The 19517-nt window shown below is 46.4% G+C and overlaps 1 protein-coding gene across 1 annotated transcript in view; it reads left to right on the plus strand.

Moving 5' to 3' along the window:
• The first annotated feature begins 4649 nt into the window (after positions 1–4649).
• The window catches only part of SHISA9 (shisa family member 9), a 232155-nt gene continuing 217287 nt past the window's right edge, over positions 4650–19517 (plus strand). Inside the window, exons 1-2 of the mRNA XM_080981837.1 lie at positions 4650–5983; positions 17749–17876. Of these exons, the coding sequence (XP_080837963.1) occupies positions 5358–5983; positions 17749–17876 (754 nt within the window). The 5' untranslated portion in view covers positions 4650–5357. The remainder of the gene's footprint in view (positions 5984–17748; positions 17877–19517) is intronic.

The following is a 19517-nucleotide window of genomic DNA, read 5'->3' on the forward strand; positions in this document are numbered from 1 at the left end:
AGGGGGTACAAGAACACCTGCATTAGGAAGACAAGGCCTCGTTGGTGGTGGTGCCACCATTGGGCGCTGCCCAGTTGGCAGTGACCTCTGTTGTGCTTTCTCAGTTGTGGTTCCCCTCTTGTGGAATGCCCTCACTGGTGAGATGGATCCATTTCTCTCATTACTGACTTATAGGAGGAATTTCAAAATATTCCTGTTTACCAAGGCATTTGATGGCTGAAAGATACTGCTCTTGGCAACCCAGGAAGCTTGGCAACCCGGAATACTGAGAGAATGCAATTTTATTTTATTTTTATTATTATTTTTAATCTTTTCTACTTCTTCCTGCCTCAGAACTCATTCTCTTTACCACCATGCTTCTGAGGCAGACAGATGTTTGTCTGGTCTCCAGTCCAGCAGAGACTCCATTTTGAACTCAACTATGTATTCTGTAATCTAGAAGTCAAATTTCCCTGCCTTGTTTTTGTTACTGTTACTGCTGGAACCTAGTGCAGGACTTTATGTAAGCAAATGCTGTTTTTATGCTTGCTTTGCAGCCTGTTGTGTGATTCTTTTATTAAGAGAGGGAGAGGGGGAAACCCAGTCTGCTACCACAGCATGGATAAATACCAAGAAGGCTATACAGTCTAGTCTCAAAGTTTTCCATTTAATGCTGCAAAGCATAGTGTTTTAAACTCTACTAACGAGGCGAATGAATTCTAAGCATTAAACTGAATACTTTAAACATTCTGCTCACACACGTGAGCAAAAGGGAGGATAAATGGTAAAATAAAATATTCTATCCTACTTACAAAATTCATCCAACACTTTTCAAGGAATGGAAAGAGAACAGGGAGCATGTAAGGAAAGGGTTGGAAATTTCCCAAAGTTATAACCAGCAACCTCCATCTTAGAAATGCAGCACTGTGGTACTGTGCAAGAACTTTTCTGGGCTTCAGATCTAAGTGCTCTGCAAGGCTGGAGCTTCCACCTTCACGCTGTTACTTCGTTCTTTTCAGTATATTTAGTGCTAACATTCTCCCAAAGAGCTTTACATGGTTAAATAATAAATAATGGCAGAGAAGCAAAGGTATTGGCAAGGGAGTAAAGACAGGTGTTCCAAGGAGAGCTGGAAAGAGGTAACAGTTTTAAGAATTAAATATTAAAGCCACGGAGGGCTGGCGCTGAGATGGAATGGATTGTTTTTCTTTTGCTTTAGAGTCCCTGGGCTTTGCTTCTCACCCACTGGCCAATAATGTCAGGCTGGCTGTCAAAATGTTTAGTGGAATCATCACTGTACTCTCCAGTCCTATTTTTAAGAGGAGACCAAGAATGGCAATTAGCTAACTACAGCCCTCTCCAATTTCAGACGTCTGCTTTGTCCTCTGAATCACCTTATTGTTTATTTACTGCACCTTCATGATTTCGGGGAGGAAGTTGGCTGGAGAGATCCAGACACATCAGCAGTTCAAAATCTGAGATGCAAGAGAAAAGGGTGGCGAGAGCAACCAGCTCCTGCCAAGGTTTAGCTTGGTACCAACTGCCTTGGGCTAAATACGCAGTCTGAGCTTCTGATCTTACGGCTGGCTGTGAGAGGCAGACATTAGAGAAGATGCTGGAGAACAGGTCTTCTCCCAGTGCAATGTTGTATGTTGTGGTGTTGAACCACGGTAGAATGTTGCATTACTTTGATGACATGAATGGGGAACCACAGACCCTCAGAACTACCATGTTGCAACCCTCACTGGTTGTGCTTCATTCCCAGAATGTTTTTGTCTGACTGGGATGTACCCTGGTAATGCCTCTCGCTTGTCTGGATGGATGAAAGCGAAACTAGCCTACAGGACAAACATAAAATGTACATTCATCACTCTGCCCACTTCTGCTGGTGTTCCCACCCACCATTGACATGTGGCCCTTGGAAGGCTGCCTGGAAAGCAATGTGGCTCTCGGGCAGATAACAGTCCTCAACTCCCAATTTTCAACATCTATACACAGCTTTTTTCCATTATGGAACTCATGGTCAAATACATGAGGCCTCTTATCCAGTCACTGACATCTCCTTAGTTTTAGTCCAGTTTTCTGCATAATGTGTTGGGAATCATTCTGCAAAGAAACAGTAAGGATGTTTGTACCTTTAAGAACAGTTTCTGTGAGCTCTGGGCAGATTGGTTACAGCTGGTCATGACTATAAAAGGAGGAAAAGTTGCAGTTTGACTTTGCCTGCAAGGAAAAACACCCACAAGCTTTGTTGTTTTATAATAAAACCTTTATTTGATTTGGTTTTACGCCGGTCTCGTGGTGTCATAGCTTCTGTCATCTGCAACCAGTGGGGAAAACCCCCCCTCTAACATAATGTGCTTCAGGTCACATCCTAGGACCTCAAGAAGCCAGGAAACTGTGCAATACCAAGTCAAACCATTGGTCTATCTGGTTTAGTGCCGTCTACAGTGTGTCATGAACTGGCAGGACAACAGGGAGGAGGAAGAGGGTCCTGGTGACGGATGTAACTGGGACTGGGACAAACCAGGGCAAATAGAGGATGGGGAAGGAAGTACTCACAGGGTGAGAGAGGATCGCGAGGAGATGGGGGGTGGGTCAATGTTCAGGAATCAAAGCAAGAGGACCCATCACCAGAGCCAGAGGAGGCCCTGTCCCCATGAACATAGCTGGCTTTGAGGCATAGGGAGCAGCAGGAGTGGTGCTCTAGGCAAGGACCCACAGCCCAGCTCCCTAGCTGCCCAGGTGGGGCTCGCTAGCTCTGGGAGGAGGTGTGTGATTCCTCAGCTGGAGTAGGCTTGGAACTGGTGAGGGTCACATGTCTCATCAAGCCCAGATGCTGCAATCTGCATGCAAAGTACAAAAAGGCAGTCTTGGATCCCTCCCACATGTGTGCAGAGTTTTGCAAAACATCTGCAGAAAAGGGCATTCAAAATGATCAAGGGGCTGGAACAACTCTCCTACGATGAAAGGTAATCAAATTTTACCTTTGGGGGAAAAATTGTGTGTGTGGAGGGGGTAATGATAAAGGTCTGTATTAAATTATGCATGGTGTAGGAAAAAGTGGATAGGGAGATGTTTTTCCTCCTTTCACACTACTAGAAACCAGATTCATGTAATGAAACTCAGTGCTGGGAGATTCAGGATATAGGATCAGAAAAAACTATTCACACGGTGCATAGTTATACTATGGAATTGGCCGCCCCAATATGTGGTGATGGCAGCCAGCTTGGATGGACTTAAAGAAGGATTAGACAAGTTCATGGAGAACAGGACCATAAGTCTTATACCAAGTTAGACCTTTGGTCCGTCTATTGTCTCAGCAGTGACTCTCCAAGATTTCAGATGGAGGTCTTGGCTAGTACTACCCGCGGACACTAGGAATTGCAGCTGGGACCTTCTATATGCACAGCAGATGCTCTGCTACTTGCCCTATGGCCCTTCCCGAAACGGTTATCCATGGTTACTTGTCATGATAGCTATATGTATTTGTCACCTCCAGGAACAGAGGCAACATGCCTCTGAAAATCAGTTGCTGGGAGAACAGGAGGAGAGTACTATTACACACCAACCCAATCTCTGATTCCAGGGGCTGCAGAGAGGGGTTGCATTCTCAGTTTCCAGAGAATGAAGGTCAGCAGAGACTGTGGTGTCTTTAGGATGTATGGTTTTCTTTCCACACGTATACAAGCTAAGCATAGGATGGAACTGCTGACAGCATTAACATTCCCTTAGATCTTGCTTTCCCTTTAGGTTTCTTGAACCCTCCCCCCAAAGTGCAGCTTAGGCTTAGCAAAGAACAAAACAGGTTTCTCCCCCCCCCCCTCCAGCCTGCTTCCAGATCTCTCTCTCTCTCTCTCTCTCTCTCACACACACACAACCATACACCCCTCTGATTCTTGTTCTCCTACATAGCAGCTAGGTGAAATGGAAGGGGTAGGCCTACCCATTTGTTCTATGGCACAGAGCATCTTCTTTGGTTATGCTAACTATGGTGCCTAACTAGCTAGCCAAAGTCATTACTTTAATTAAGGTATGCTTTGGCATGCTTGCTCTTATGCATTCTACGCTCACAGATACAGGACCTCAAGAATGGGAAGGGACTTTGGCCATCATCCAGACTGAACTCTCCCAAAACTCATAACAGTACTGCTGCACTCATGTCTTGACTGTGCATTTCTAAGAGACATTTGGTTGACCGTTGTGGAAAACACTCTGGACTAAATAGTGGACTAGATAGACCTTGCCTTCTGAGGGCCATAGGCAGGGGCAGGGCCAGGGCCAGAGGGAAAGAGGACAGAACAATAAATATATATTTACCTTTGTGCAGTAAACTAGTTTCTGCACACACACACACACACACACACACACTTACACCACCCCTTTCTGTTCAGATAAGCAAGAGGCGTTATCAGAGCTCCAGTTCCTGGGTTTCTAGTGAAAAAAGAGTAGACTCCCATCCCTCAAGTCTGGAGTTTGCCCACTCCTGGAATAGACTGGTTCTGAAGGATGCTGGAGGAAGTGGGCGGTTGGCTGTGTCACCCCTTCCCCCCAAAAGCAAACTGGCCCAGAATCTGTTATGGATGTGCTCGCTCTGTATCTCCCAGTTGCTTGCCCCACCCGCTCAGAGCCAGGTTCCGACCTAATTCTCTGCCCGACTGCTTTCCCACCGGTGAGGTGGGGCACACGCAAACTGTTCTTGGCTCCCATGCCAGGAAGAAGCTGCAGTCTCCTCCCCTCTCCTCCTTGCAGGAAAGGCCGGGGAGGGCGCGCGTCTTCTAGCAAGAGAGTTTCCCTGCTGGAGAACTTGGCAAGGTCTCCTCTGCCCGTTGGTGTGCGAGCTGGATGGCAGCTGGAGAGCGAAGCCAGTTGAGTCGCGTCCTCCCCTCCCTCTAGAGACACCATCGCTTCTCCATCTCCCCGCCCCTCGCAACCACCTACCGCTGCAAAACCGCTCTGCAGCCGCTGCCGCGCCACCACCCCGCGCTCCGATTTCCCCAGAGGCTTCTTGCCCCTTCCGCCCCCCTCGCCGACCACCCTCCTCCGTGCTTTTGGACCCTCACTCATCCACGCTCGCTTTTCCTGCCTGCCTCCACGCTCCACAAGTGCCGCGCGCAGTTCACTCCCCGCGCTCTGAGGCTTCGGAAGGTGGGGGGGGGAGAGAGAAAAAGAACAAGAGAGAGAGAGAGAGAGAGAAGAGGTGGGACTGGCACCCCCGCCCCCCAGCTCCGCATGCTCGGCAGAGGCGGCCCTGCAAAGCTGCGCGGCCGCTAGGAGCTTCCCAGCGCGCTGAAAGCCACGGAGCTGTCCACGGTGCTGAAACCCCGCGCGGGCTGCCAGGCGAGCGGGCTCCCCGCGGTTGCCCGAGAGCCCCCTTTATGTGCAGTTCTTGGCGCATCGCAGCAGCGTCGAGCGGCTTGAGTTGCGGCGGCGGCGGCGGAGACAGCCTCAGCTCTCCCGGGCTGGCGCTGAGAAGGATGAAGGGCTTCCTCCGGCTGTTCTTGAGCTACTTGGTGGCGGACCTCCTCACCCTTTTGTGCCGGGCGCAGGAAAAAGCCGGGCAGCACCTGGGCAGCATCGTGATGCTCTCCGGGGGGAACCAGAGCCGAGAAGGGGAGCAGCACGTCGACGCCTCGGAGCCGCCCCCGACCCCGGAGGAATGCAGGGGCTACTACGACGTGATGGGCCAGTGGGACCCGTCGTTCAATTGCAGCGTCCGGGAATACCCTTTCTGTTGCGGCACTTGTGGCTTTCGCTTCTGCTGCAAGTACCGGAAGGGCCGCTTGGATCAGGATATCTGCACCAACTACATCAAGCCCCCCTGGCTGAACGGGCGCAAGACGCCCAACCGCCCCGTCGACCCTTCCCACGACCCCACCCGAGACAAAACCAACCTCATCGTCTACATCATCTGCGGGGTGGTGGCTGTCATGGTATTGGTGGGCATCTTCACCAAACTGGGGCTGGAGAAAGCGCATCGACCTCAGAGGGAACACATGTCCAGGTAAGGCGAGGCTTAACCACCTTTTTTCGGATGTTGTGTGGTGGGGGATGACGACCCGCGAACTCAACCCGAGCACAGAGGCGGCCACCTGCCCGATTCTCTGTGCGCGTGTTGAGCCTAAGAAAGTACTCCCGCTTGCCTTAAAAGCCATGACTACAAAACCACCGTCGCTGGAGTCCCCCGCCTCCCCACTTTCTTCAGGGCGCGCTCTCTCCCCCTCGATAGGGCATGTAAGAACCAGTAGCCACTCCCTGGTGTGTTAGCCAGATGCTTGCACAGGGATTAACGCACATGTCTTGGCGCAGCGGCGGCCGAGCAGCTCCAGATAGTGAAAAGATTGGGTGAGGGGCGCGCGCACACAGAAGCTCACTCATGATGGAGAAGCGCAGCAACAGCAAAAAAATAACAAATGTGGCGTTTAACTCTGCTTGCGAGGTCTGCCGGTAACACTCTCTCTCTCTCCACCGCTTTCCAACTGTTGCGCTTACGGGGCAAACTTCTCCGCAGTGGCTTGTAAATACTGTCTCTTTCTCTCACACACCCACCCCTTCATTTGAGCATCTCCTTGGTTTCCAGGTACAAAGCGGGCACAATCTCAGCTCGCGGGTGCATGAGCCTCCACACCTGAGAAACAGAACCTGCTCCCTAATATTGAAAGGAAAGGATGAAGCACAGCAGGGAGATTGCAGAGAAAGGACCCCAGACTGAGGGTCTTGATGAGACAGAGGTTCATATAATATCTCACTTTACAATGAGGCCAATGGGGAGGTGGACTGGCGTCTCTGTGTTGTGTTGTATGCTTTGCATCTATCAAGTAACTGGCTGTTTCAGATCAAATATAACACACACACACACACAATGGCAAATTAAGCTGATGGGTGCTGCTCTAACCACAAGCTGGCGATCAGGCAAGTGGGCACAATCCCACTTTTGGCTGCCTCTCCCTGCCATTCTAAATACACATACGCGCACACACTCCCCCCAAATTGTGTCAACAGTAGAGAATCAAAGACCCAACCCGTTTGTCAAATCATTCGGTCTGTCTGATTCATTATGCTAATCCCCAACACATGAAAGCAAAACAGATGGGGAAAGACATTTGCAGATAAAATAAAAACAATTACAAAAAAGAGAGAAGCATCAGCAGCAGCAAATAGCTCTATTAAATTGATCCCAGCATAGCCAGGGGAACTTTCAAGATGAAGGCTGGAGTTGCCAGGATGCCTTCAGATGGACAGGGCTGTTTTGCTCTGGAAAGGTATAACTCAAAGGTAGTCTGGTTCCTCATCTCTTCCCGGTCTCCTCCTTTCCCCTCCCATGGACTCTGCACCTGGAGCATCTCCTTGTCCAAGATCCTGCTATTGCTTTGTGATTAACAGCCTCCCCCTGCAACGAGACACCCAAAATAGGATTCAGAATGCATCACCCGTTCTTTCACTAGCAATTATTTGCTATTTATAAACTGGCTGATGGGTGATCATTTTTACTACCAAGGAGGAGAGCAGCAGAGCACAGGAATTCGCAGGCAACCCAACATGCTGTGAATCCAGGGTTACAAGTGGAGGGTTATCCAAAAACGCCCTCCTGGGCTTGAGGCGGCTCAGCCACTAAATGTAGGCCAAGAGCAGGTGGAGAGTGAGATTCCATTCTGTCCTCTGCCCCTCAAAGCTTGGCAGAGGTTTGGGCACCCTACTGCCTCCCTGCCTCTGCTTCTATAGTGTCTATGTGGAAAGGTATGCTGAAAAGGTGACACGGCGACAATGAGCAGGACAACCTCTGAGCTAGGAAGGGGAAGTGATTGTTTGCCTCTGGTTAATTTGTGGCAAGTGCCTGTGCTCATCGTTCAGATGTTCAGTTCCATGCAAAGATTGTCTTGCAGAGAAGCAGGAGCCTCCCAGCAACTCCACCTGTTTCCCCTTGTGGGTCTTTTATGCTTGGAACTCTCTCTCTCTCAGGTTCTTTAGATGGAGCTACCCAGGGAAGGCCCATAGCTCAGTGCCTTTGCATGCAGAAGGACACAGGTTCAATCCCCAGCATCTCCAGGTAAGGCTGGGGAAAATCCCCTTCCTGAAACACCCAAAAGCTGCTGCCAGTCAGTGCAGATGGCACTGAGCTAGATGGACCAATGGTCTGATTCGGTATAAGGCACCTTCCTATGTTCCTCTTCAACTCCCTCCTTAAAACCCATCATTTATACAAATCCCATGCTTAACTTCTGCCCGCCTTCCCCCAACATCTTTTCCCAACCTCAAGGAAGTCTAAATATCCCAGAAAGGGGAAGATTAGGCATTATAAATAGAGGTCTTCAAATATCTGAGAGAGATGGGGCTAATTCATCCCCAGTTAATCTGGAGTATAGGACTCAAATCAACAGATTCACATACCAGCAAAGCGAATGGCAACTAAACATTAGGAAATATGTCCTGGTGCTAAAAGCTGTTCAGCATTGGAATAGAGTATTTCAGGAGGTGAGGGTTTCTCCTTCATGAAAGGTGCTCTTTTTTTGCAGAATTTGGATGGCTGCTTATCGGTGATGCTGAACTCATGGATTTTCTACAGATAAACTCTGAGGTCTCTTCTAACTCTAGAATTCCATGCATTTGCCCCATTTTCCCCTTTATTGCTTTTGCCACACTTCTCTTTCCCTTCTCACCTATCTTCTTCCTACTAGCAAAGCTTCATTGGGGACAGCTGCCTTTTTGTGTATGTGCTTATTCTATAAAGTTGTCATATATATATATGACAAATATTGCATACCCTAAACTGCTAGTTTATTCATGCAACAGAGCAGCTGGGATTGAGGACACTTCAGCAGTGAGATGGTTGCCGGAGTGATTCTCAAGGACGAAGATACATAGGAAAACGTGTCCAATGAATGTACCATTTTTGGATAAGCCAATAGCTCATAGGAGAGCACATGGAATGAATGCAGAAGGTTCTGTGTTTGAACCTTAGTATATCTAGCTGAAAGGGACCCCAGGTTGTCTCTTTAAATGGAATCACAGGTCCTTTTCTGCCTGAGACCTGGAAAGCTGCTACTGGTCAGCATACACAGCTATAGCCTATATGTACAAATTGTCTGATCTAGTATAAAGCAGCTTTTAATGTTCATTAATGTTTGCTCAGGAGCAATTTTCTGGGCTGAAACTTCTGCAAAGCAACTGGGGTCCTCTATTGACAAGTTTTCCCGGCACATCTCTACACACTTACAACTGCTGGAATTACTCCAGGAGTCATCGCTAGGCTGCAAAGGGGTCCACAGTAGCTCCCAATACTCCTCATTCCTTAGAGAAGGTGCTTATAATTACCTTTCTCATTGATCCTCATCCAAACTTAAACGTCTTACCTGTTTCAAATGCTGTTGAAGGAGGGAAGCTGTATGGTGTTCACTTACAGAAATCATAATCCCTCAACTCCCTGTTGCTCATCTAACAGTGGTATGAAAGTTTCTGGTGAGATCTTGCTACTTAAGTTAATGGATGAGATTCATAAGGGGACGTGTTTCAAACCCCTTCTGGCCAGCATCTGTCAAGATTAAATGGCTAGTCCTCAACAAGTCCTCTATTGCTGCAGATTAGTTCATGATATTTGAACTCCACAGTGCTCTTTTGTTACCTGGTCTCCAAACTTAGGACCAGAAACAGCTGATGAAAAGAGAATGATATGATGGAAGGGAAGGGGCAGAATCAGATGCCTGCTTGGTATATATTCATGAAAAATAACCAGGTGGGAAGACTTTAAAGATTTCTGGTGGGGGTGGGGAGTGAATTCAGGGGACAACTATTCAACGAGCTTAGGAAGGCATAGGACACTTGCCACCAGGAATTCATTGTAATTAAGTAAAACAGGAATGTTACACATTTTCAATAGAGGAGAGGGACAAATACTGGTGTCATCAAGGCAGCACTTTGGGACAGATGTCCCAGGGCAATGCTCAGCAGAATGAGCAGTGCTGGTGTACCACAAGGAGAAAGAAATTAAGCAACACACATTATCTTCTAAAGAGGAGTTCCCATTTGACCATTAAGTCAAGATTGTAAAAGTACCTAACTCCACTGTTGGGGACAAAAATATTGTATCCATGGCTATGTTAACATTCCCTTTGCTGTTCTATCTGGCTCTTCCATCTACTTCGCCCCATTCATTTTGTGTGGCCCAAAGACTTTGGGGGAGAGAAGTGAAATACTCTGGCTTGTCCCACTGAACTAGGTCACATTTAAAGCACTCTGCTACCACTTTAAACAGTCATGGTTCCACCAAAAGAATCTTGGGAACTGTAGTTTGTTAAGGGTTCTGAGAGTTCCTAAAAGACACCTATTCCCTTCACAAAGCTACAATTCTCAGAGGCTGCACAGAGTGTGTGACAGAGGCAAGGGGCCAGGAGATTGACCCAGCAGAGGGGACCAGTGATTTATGGGGTTTGGCACCCGTCACAAGGCAGGAGCAAGGGCAGGGGGAGGGGGAGGGGGAAGAGTCAGAGCATTCTGAGATGGAGGAAGGCACGTGGAATGTGGTGGAAGATGCAGAGGCTGTTCCAGTGACAGACGGGTCAGTAGATTGCTCACCTTCCTAGAACCAGAAGGGGCTTGAAGTGGGACAACTTCCATGCCAAAAAAGTCTCGGGTTGCAGGTGTGCAACCTGTCAGGGCAGGGTATATAAACTGGCAGAGAGGAGGGCAACATTTTGGTGCAACTGCTCCTCAGGGTGCAGATCTGAGGGACAGCCGTCTTGTTGCCAGAAGTGTGTGTGTGTGTGTGTGTATGCACGCACGCACGCACGCACACATCTGGAGCACTGTGGGAGTTGCTGTAAGTGCTTGTTTTGTCAATGAAGACTGAACTATCAGACATATGCCTTCCTTAGCTGGGTGGGCCAGGAGAGGCATATAACTAGCCCCTGGGAGAATAAATTGCTGGACTAAATGAGGCTTTGACCTGATCAAACAGGCTCTGCTTATATTTCCTCCCAGTAAACAGCAGGAATAAAATCAATCAACGTCCAAGATTGGCCTGTGGTTGATTTGAAATCAATGTTTACCCTTGCTCAGAAAAGTAGCATTAAAAAAAAGAAACTTTAATAACAGGAATTTAATAATGGAACTTTAGCTGTGAACTGCGATAAGCGATCCTTTTAGCTCAGTCATGTGCATGCTTACTCAGAAGTTGACTTCAGTGGCACTTTCTTCCTTGCAGCAGCTGAAAGATTGTCTTAGTGGCGATCTGAGATAAGAGAATGAGGAAGTCCATTTGGACATGACAGAAGCAACGAAGTGTTTCAGGAGCTTGGAAGGGAAGTTGAAGCTCTTGCAGAATAAACACAACAGATGGGGAATTGGATGGCTGGTGCATGGCTCAATCTGTACATCAGAATTGCAAATGTGTTTAAGAATCGTCCACTCTCTGCACCACAACTCCACCCTAATCAATAGGTGGACAATATCTTTATTAGGACTGTCCCAAAATAGGGACCAAACTTTTGAATTCTCCAAAACTATTCATCAGGTGGGATGTTAAGCAAAACTCAGGCATAGGTACCGCACTTTCATGCAGCAAACCAAGGCAATGGCCTCATTCGTAAGAACAGAATATGAACCTGCTGGATCAGGCCAATGGCCCAACTCTTCCAGAACCCTGTTTCCACAGTGGCCACCCAGATGGGAAACCCACAAGCAGGGACATGAGCACAACAGCATCCTGCCCCCTTAGGATTCTCACCAGCTGGTATTCAGGGGCATACTGCCTCCAACAGTGAAGGCAGAACATAGCCATGGTGGCTACGAACCAGCAAGCCTTGTTCTCCATGAATTTGTCTAATCCTCTTTTAATGCCATCCAGGGTGGTTGCCACCATTGTCTCCTGCGTCGATGTGTGTGATTAGCATCTTCTGGGCTCCTGCTCACTTAACTCAATGGTCAATACTGTTGCTGCCGCCCTTCTACTTAGGCATGGCTACTGAATGGGCTGACGGGACCCCCTTCCTCAGTGTAGGCAGAGAGGCCGCCAGGGCTGCTGCCAGCAAAATGGTTCAAAAATAAGCACAGTGGTGGTGGTGGTGGGATGAGGAGGGGATGAGTGAAAGTGACAGCGGTGAGAGAATCTGCATTGGTATTCTGCTGGCTTTGGAAGAAGCACACATTTACACAAGCATTCCCTTGACCTGAGTCTCCTGTTTTAATGGCTGGGCTTTTAAAAATTACATTGCTTTATTGCATATTTTAATTGTGGATGTTTATATTTTAATAGGTTTGTTTCATGGTGTTTTTAAATTACCCTTGTTTGTTTTAATGTTAGTGGAAATGGTTTTTATGTTTTGAAGACCACATAGAAACCCATTTGGCCATTAAGTGGTATATCAATCATTCAATCAATCAATCAATCAATCAATCAATCAATCAGTCAATCAATCAATGATAACAGGAGTGGGGTGTAGCAACAGCAGAGTTTGCTGCCTAAGGAGGAGCAATGTCTTGCCCCATATCTGACGGTGGGGGTGTGGGGAGAGGAAAGAGAGGGGGGAAAGTTGGTTTGGGGTAACATCAAACTTACATAGCATCTACCACCTAAATCTAAATAAAGTCCACTACAGTGATACCTTGGTACTCAAACGGCTTGGCTCCTGAACAAATCGGCTCCTGAACGCTACAAACCTGGAAGTGAGTGTTCTGGTTTGCGAATGTTTTTCAGAAGCCGAACGGCCTCTGCAGCTTCCGATTGAGTGCAGGAAGCTCCTGCAGCCAATGGGAAGCCACGCCTTGGTTTTCGAACTGGTTCTGGAGTCGAACGGACTTCTGGAATGGATTAAATTTGAGAACCAAGGTACCACTGTACCTCTTTTTACACTCTGTCTTCATAGCTGACCATTATCCTTGATACCTAGTTTTTTATGTGCATATAATTTTGGGTAGAAGCCATTGTTTTGCTAAGGAGATCATTCTGGCAGTGTGAGCATTTCTGCTTGCTTGCTGAAATGAACTCCCCTCTCCTTCCCCTCCCCCCATGCTCTGTTCTGGGGGCACACCTGAGCCCCCACAGAGCAGATACGGGTGAGGCATGTGCAGTTGGGAGAGGTAGGAAAGCCCCATTGCACAAGCAAGAGTCATTGTATTGGCTTTGGCTAGTGAAAAACATGAGTTGACTTCAGCCCCTAGTTTGCATGTAGATATGTAGGGAGGAGTATTCATCCACAGGAGACCCTACTGGCAACTTATATAAATCAGGGATGGGGAGCTTGTGGTCCTTTTGCTGTTGCCCAATTGCCAGTGAAGATGGGAGTTGTAATCCAACAAAAACAGGAAGTTCCCCATTGCCGCTATAGATTCTCTAACCTGATTGCAAGCCAGTGTATTAGCTATGAATATTAGCAGCAAACAACAAAGCTCCTAGTTTGAAAGCCCATGAATTAATTCCCCAGGAACAAGTCGAGATATTGTTGCAGGAAATGCCTCCGCAGACGGCATCTAAAATGTGGATGTTCTACACATGTCACACTTGGCTGGGCGTCTCTGGCCACGCATATGCATACGTTTGGGTTTCAAGAAGCAGGCACACATTTTGATGATGCCCATGCTATTTGGGTTTCTTGCAGGAATTGTATTGTATTGTAACTGCAAGTGGTCTTCTGCTAGGCTGCGATGGCCTCCTTGTCTCAGCTCCCCAATTTGCAAGTTTGTACTGTTTCCAGTCTTCAAGCTGGGAGTGCTGTTGCTAATGTAGCCAAAACATATTGCATATATTGGATTCCTATTGTATGTTAGCTCAGTGAACAAGACATTCTTCCAAGTTTTCTGCAGCCATTCTCCCGCTGTTGGAGTTTTTTTGTTTCTCCAAAACTGAGTAAGTTATTGTTACTAAGGTTTCTAAAGCTGAAGAGGTTTGCACCGTTAAACTGGATTAAATCTCTCTGTTGTCCCAGTGCAATAAATCAACTCAAAAAACAACAACACCTGCCCATCTTCTGCTTAGAAATGTGATGGGGAAATGCACCAAAATGCATCCCAAACAGAGCAGGTGCGGAGTTGTGGCTCAGGTCGCCACGTTGGCCATGAAGCTCAGTGGTTGACCTTGGGCCTGTCACTGCCGCTCAGCACAACCTACCTCACAGGGTTGTTGTGGGGATTCAATGAGGAAGGGGGAGAACCATGTACACTGCCTTGAGTTCATTGGAGGAAAAGGGTAGGATGTAAATGCAATAAATAATAAAGTGTGGGGCAAATGGTTAATGGGAACCATCACACAAACAAACCAAGAGAAATTCAGGAGGAAATGTTGCTTGCCATATGACAGCCTTGGAAGCAAAGAATCAAGAGGAATACTCAATAGTCAAACACAGTCTAACCTCCGCTTAAGTGAACCAGGATGAATGCTCAATAAACAGGTCATTAGATTTGCCACTTTTCTGCTCCCTGCCTCCCTGTCCCAGCACGAAGCCGTCTCCAGCATTTGTGTAAAATATATGCAGCTACCTTAAGCTTTGGCCATTTTTTCTGTATCAAAAATCCTCTCTGAACTGACTGGATCTGTGTGCTCTCTCTCTCTCTCTCTCTCTCTGTGTGTGTGTGTGTGTGCTTTTTGTGGATTATTCAGGATCAGTCTATAACTTGAGGCTGTATTGGGATAATATTCCCCTCTTAGGAGCCTATTAATGTACACAGCTCTTTGGGATCTTTGCTAGCTGCGAGTTTTTCCTCTGCTATGTAGGCCAGCTCTGCAGTGGCGGGTCTTGAAGATTTGCTTCTTATTGAAGTGTCATTTCAAAATGCCCAAACTCATTCTGGCTACCTGCTCTTACAAATCTTCCTCCTTCTTCTTTTTTAACTGGATCAAGAAAGCACAACCTTCTCCTCTCTATTTATTTAAATAAAAAGAACCTGGTGATCAGAAATCCATCTGACATTTAAATGACATAATACTGCCCCACAGTCAAGAATCACTGAGTATCATGTGTAATTAGCTTGCCATGCACATTAAAAGAGACTTCCAACAGTCTGAAAGTAAAAAGAAAAAAATCTGAATTAATTTTCTCCTCCCCTTTTTGCTGCACGTTTCTGTCAGTAGCATCCAGACTTGTTTAGTGGTTATATAATCTATGGTACCTAGAAGGGCCCAGCCAGACCAGGGACCCTGGCATGGTTTAAATCAGTGGTTCCTAAAGCTTTTTTTTTTTTTTTGGTGGGGTGATCATTGCCCCTTGATTCTATAAATCCACCCCCAGTGCCCCCTACCCTATGAAAAGCATAACCAGAACAGCAGTCAGCATGACCCACTAAGGAGATAAAGGTAAAGGTAAAGGTAAAGGGACCCCTGACCATTAAGTCTAGTCATGGCAGACTCTGGGGTTGCGGTGCTCATCTTGCTTTATTGGCCGAGGGAGCCAGCGTACAGCTTCCGGGTCATGTGGCCAGCATGACTAAGCCGCTTCTGGCGAACCCGAGCAGCGCACGGAAATGCCGTTTACCTTCCCACCGGAGCGGTACCTATTTATCTACTTGCACTTTGACATGTTTTTGAACTGCTAGGTTGGCAGGAGCAGGGACTGAGCAACGGGAGCTCACCCTGTTGTGGGGATTCGAACTGCCGACCTTCTGATTGGCAAGTCCTAGGCTCTGTGGTTTAACTCACAGTGCCACCCACGTCACTGAGGGAGATAATAACACAATAAAATTCAAAACAGTCACAATCAATTCACATTTATTCAAAGTCCAATTAAAACTATTTCATGTAATTAATTCAACATACTGATGAACTTGATCCAGTGATAACAGCTTTTCAAAGTCTGGTAGTTATTTACATCTCCAGTGCCCCTTTGCTTGCTACCTGCTTGCCTCTTAGCGGACCTGGTAATTTTTTGGGAGCGACTGGTTTAAATCATAGGTCTCCAGTCAGTGGGTCAGGACCCACAGGTGCGTTGCGAGGCCACACCAGATGGGTGTCAGCAAAGCTGTTGCCAATATGTTAGATTCCATCTTAGGCTGATCAGACCAAAGGAGCACTACAGGACCAGGACATGTTCTGATGAGATGCTCATTTTATCAATTTCCATGAGTGCTGGAGTATGGCAGGAGAAAGCTATGAGCCATTTTTTAAATAGATATATATTTCTGGGAAACCACATACTCATTCCTTTCCCCTGCCATATTGCAGGACTGGTTTTCATTTAGTAGTAATCTTAGGGGGGACCTCATAAAAACTAGGCTGCCCAAAGTGATTTATTCCCAACTAGGAATGGGGAAGAAATTTTATTTTAAAGGCAAACCTAACCTAACTAGCACTTTCTTTCTGAAACAATACACAGACTCAAACACAGCCATCTTTGGAAACTCACACTTCTGCAGATGTTGCAAGTAATATGTACAACTAGGTATACACCAGGGTAAAGTGTGCATACGATACTGAAAATACCATACTCAGAAGGATCATGTTAGGGAAAGTTTTTTTTTTCAAGATGTGTATATTAGGAAAAACGGCAAAGAAAAATGTGTATATCAGGAGAAATTTGCACAAAAATGCTGATGAATTTCCTTGAGGATTTTTTTTTGGGGGGGGGGGATCAAGCTGATGCAGAATTGTGGAGAACTGAACTGAGGAAATGTGAAGCCGAGAGAAACTGAAATGGACACATTCGCCCATCCTTGTGCCTGTAGAGTTTGCCCAACTTTGCCAGCTGTGTCAAAGTTACTGCAGATGGTGAAGTTGGTGAAGATCTCACCCATTTCTGTGAGCACAAAGTGGGGTGGAGTATGGAGAAATTCTACTGGAGGCAATGCTTCTGGGAGCTTTATAAACAAACCCACGAGAATCCAGAATGTGGGAAAGATATAGCTTCAGATGACATCATGAAATCAAATCAGCATGAAGGTGGTATATTTGCTTGGGGGTCTTGAGAGCTGGCCTCATCCAAAAGTGTCTACACCTCCAGCAAAACCACAAAACAGACAGAAGTAGCATTTTCAAAGTATGTGTGTGTTTGTGTTCATGGACTCTTCCCCTGAGTCCTCACTTTGGAAAGGAACATTCTAAAAAGAAGCTTCCGCTGCTCTGATAACAAGTTGCAGCCACCACAAACTGTTGCAGTATATCTTCCCACTCAAATATGAATACTCCTGTCCAGCGTTCCAGCCAGCCATGTGTGAACTCCTCAAGCATGACATTCTACTGTTTCTCTGGTTTTCTTTCCCATCATTAGATATCTCCTGGAGTTGACGGAGCACCCTCAGTCTTCACTGTATGTCTTTTTTTAAAAAGGAATTTCAAAAAACCCTTTTCTGTGTGTTTTTTTTTATTTCTCGTATCTCAGGAGGCGCCCAAGTTGGTTGATACCTCCATTTTGTTTTTAGTGGTTTAGTTTGGGCTTCTGTCCTGTTGGCATGGGCTCACAAAGTTTGCTGTTAGTGGGAAGGGATCTACCAAAATTAAAATTTAAGAGTCTATTTCTAGGGCAGGAGAGAGAGAGAGAAAAGAGTTTGGATTTGATATCCTGCTTTATCACTACCCGAAGGAGTCTCAAAGCGGCTAACATTCTCCTTTCCCTTCCTCCCCCACAACAAACACTCTGTGAGGTGAGTGGGGCTGAGAGACTTCAGAGAAGTGAGACTAGCCCAAGGTCACCCAGCAGCTGCATGTGGAGGAGTGGGGAATCGAACCTGGTTCACCAGATTACGAGTCTACCGCTCTTAACCACTGCACCACACTGGAGAGAGGGGAAGAGCGCGCCAAAGGTTTTATGGAAGGCTGCATCTAACTCTTTCCCCTTTCCCACCATTCTTTAGGGCTCTTGCTGATGTTATGAGACCAGAAGCTCCCTGCACAACAGACCACATGGAACGAGATCTCAACATTGTGGTCCACGTGCAGCACTATGAGAACATGGAAACGAGACCTCCTGCAAACAACTTGCGTGAGTTGCATTGTCTTGGTTTTTGCTTGGTCATGGTCAGGGATGTTTACAGCTGTGGGAGCCAGTCAACGGGTTCTTGCCAAGGAGAAAGAATCTTTTATTGCCTTGTCACTGAATTCAATAGCAGTAAAGGCTATGCCTTGGCAGTCAGCAAATGCTTTCAGAGTCTGGATTTCACTTTTTGTTTGTTCGGCTGTTGTTCCTCCACCCCCAATATTTTCATCCCCTTCTGAAAGAGTTATCTTGAAACATTTATGCAATAGTTTGTTCTTGGTTTTATGCTTCACCTCAGAAGGACAAAAGGGGGGGGGGGACCTCATGCAGCATATTCATTTGGGAGTAGGTCTCAGTAGGTTGTGCCCACTGCTAGTCCTACTCTGAGTAGGCCCACTGAATTCAGCGGACATGACTAATGGGCCCATTCATTTCAGTTGGTCTACTCTGAGTAGGACATAGTTGATGGGACCGACTCCCAAGGAGTCAGCTGCTGCCAAAGCCAGAATTAACAGAGGACTCGACACTTTGCAAAGTTGTCAAAAGAAGGATTATGGATTTTGGCTCAAAGAAGGATATTTGCTGGGAGGCCAGAGCTGAAGTAATGTAGAGATATCCCTCAGGCAGTGGAAAGGTTTATGATGTGCTGCTGTGCATCTTCAGTGTATAAATCGCACTTTAAAATGAGGATATTATACACTTGGCTCTTCATGTGGACAGATCTTGCTGCTGCTTTCTCTGCCAGATTGTTGGGGGATATTCTCTGTCCCCCACTGTAAGGATGAAAAATGTGTCTGGCAGGGCAATCCTATGCATGCCTACTCAGAAGTAAGTCTGGCCAAATTCAGTAAGATTTACTCATAGGTAAGTACATATAGTGTAAGTACATACATTTGTGTTTCAGCAGTGGGAGGAGAGGGAAGTGGGATTGGGGCATGCATTAAACCCTTTGAAGGATCAAGACCATCCCTTTTATATGTTTGTATGCTTGCTGTTGCCACGTTTGGGCAAAACATCTGCTGGAGAAAAGTATTTACATGATTACGTAAAGCTAACACTTTGAAATGTCTTAGAAGACTGCATTTTTTTGACACTTCAGCAATGATGCTTGAATGTATTTATGCCTAAAGTAGGAGAAAGTTTCTAATAGCCAAGTTTCAGTTTCATCAAACAAAAGCTTCCATGCCATTTTTTTTCCTATCAGCAAATGCAAGCAAGAAAAATGCGTTTGGTAGGGGAAAAGCATTTTATATAATTATATTTGGAGAGAAGATGGAGCAGTACAAAAGAATGGTAGCTGGCGATGACTGCTCCAGCCCACTTGGTGTTATTCAACTTCCAAGAATATCTCAGGCAAGAATGTAAATGGAAGGTCATGAGATCAAAAATTTGACATGAGTGTTTAGACCCTCAGTGCACGGAGTTCTTTTTTAAAATTGGAAATTGCTCTTTAATGTGTTTATGGCAAATGGCAAGAGGCAAAATGCTTATTTGGGCAATTTATTCATTAGCTTTTCGGGACCTCTTGAAATGTTTTATGTTGGGGGAGGGGAGGGTTGTTTTGCTGATAATGTCAAAGTTGTTTCAAGCAGTTTCTTAACAAATACTCCCCTCCACACCAGAATAAGAAATCTCGAACGGTGTCAG

This window comes from Podarcis pityusensis (genome assembly GCF_964106645.2).
Source record: "Podarcis pityusensis genome assembly, chromosome: 14".
NCBI lineage: Eukaryota > Metazoa > Chordata > Lepidosauria > Squamata > Lacertidae > Podarcis > Podarcis pityusensis.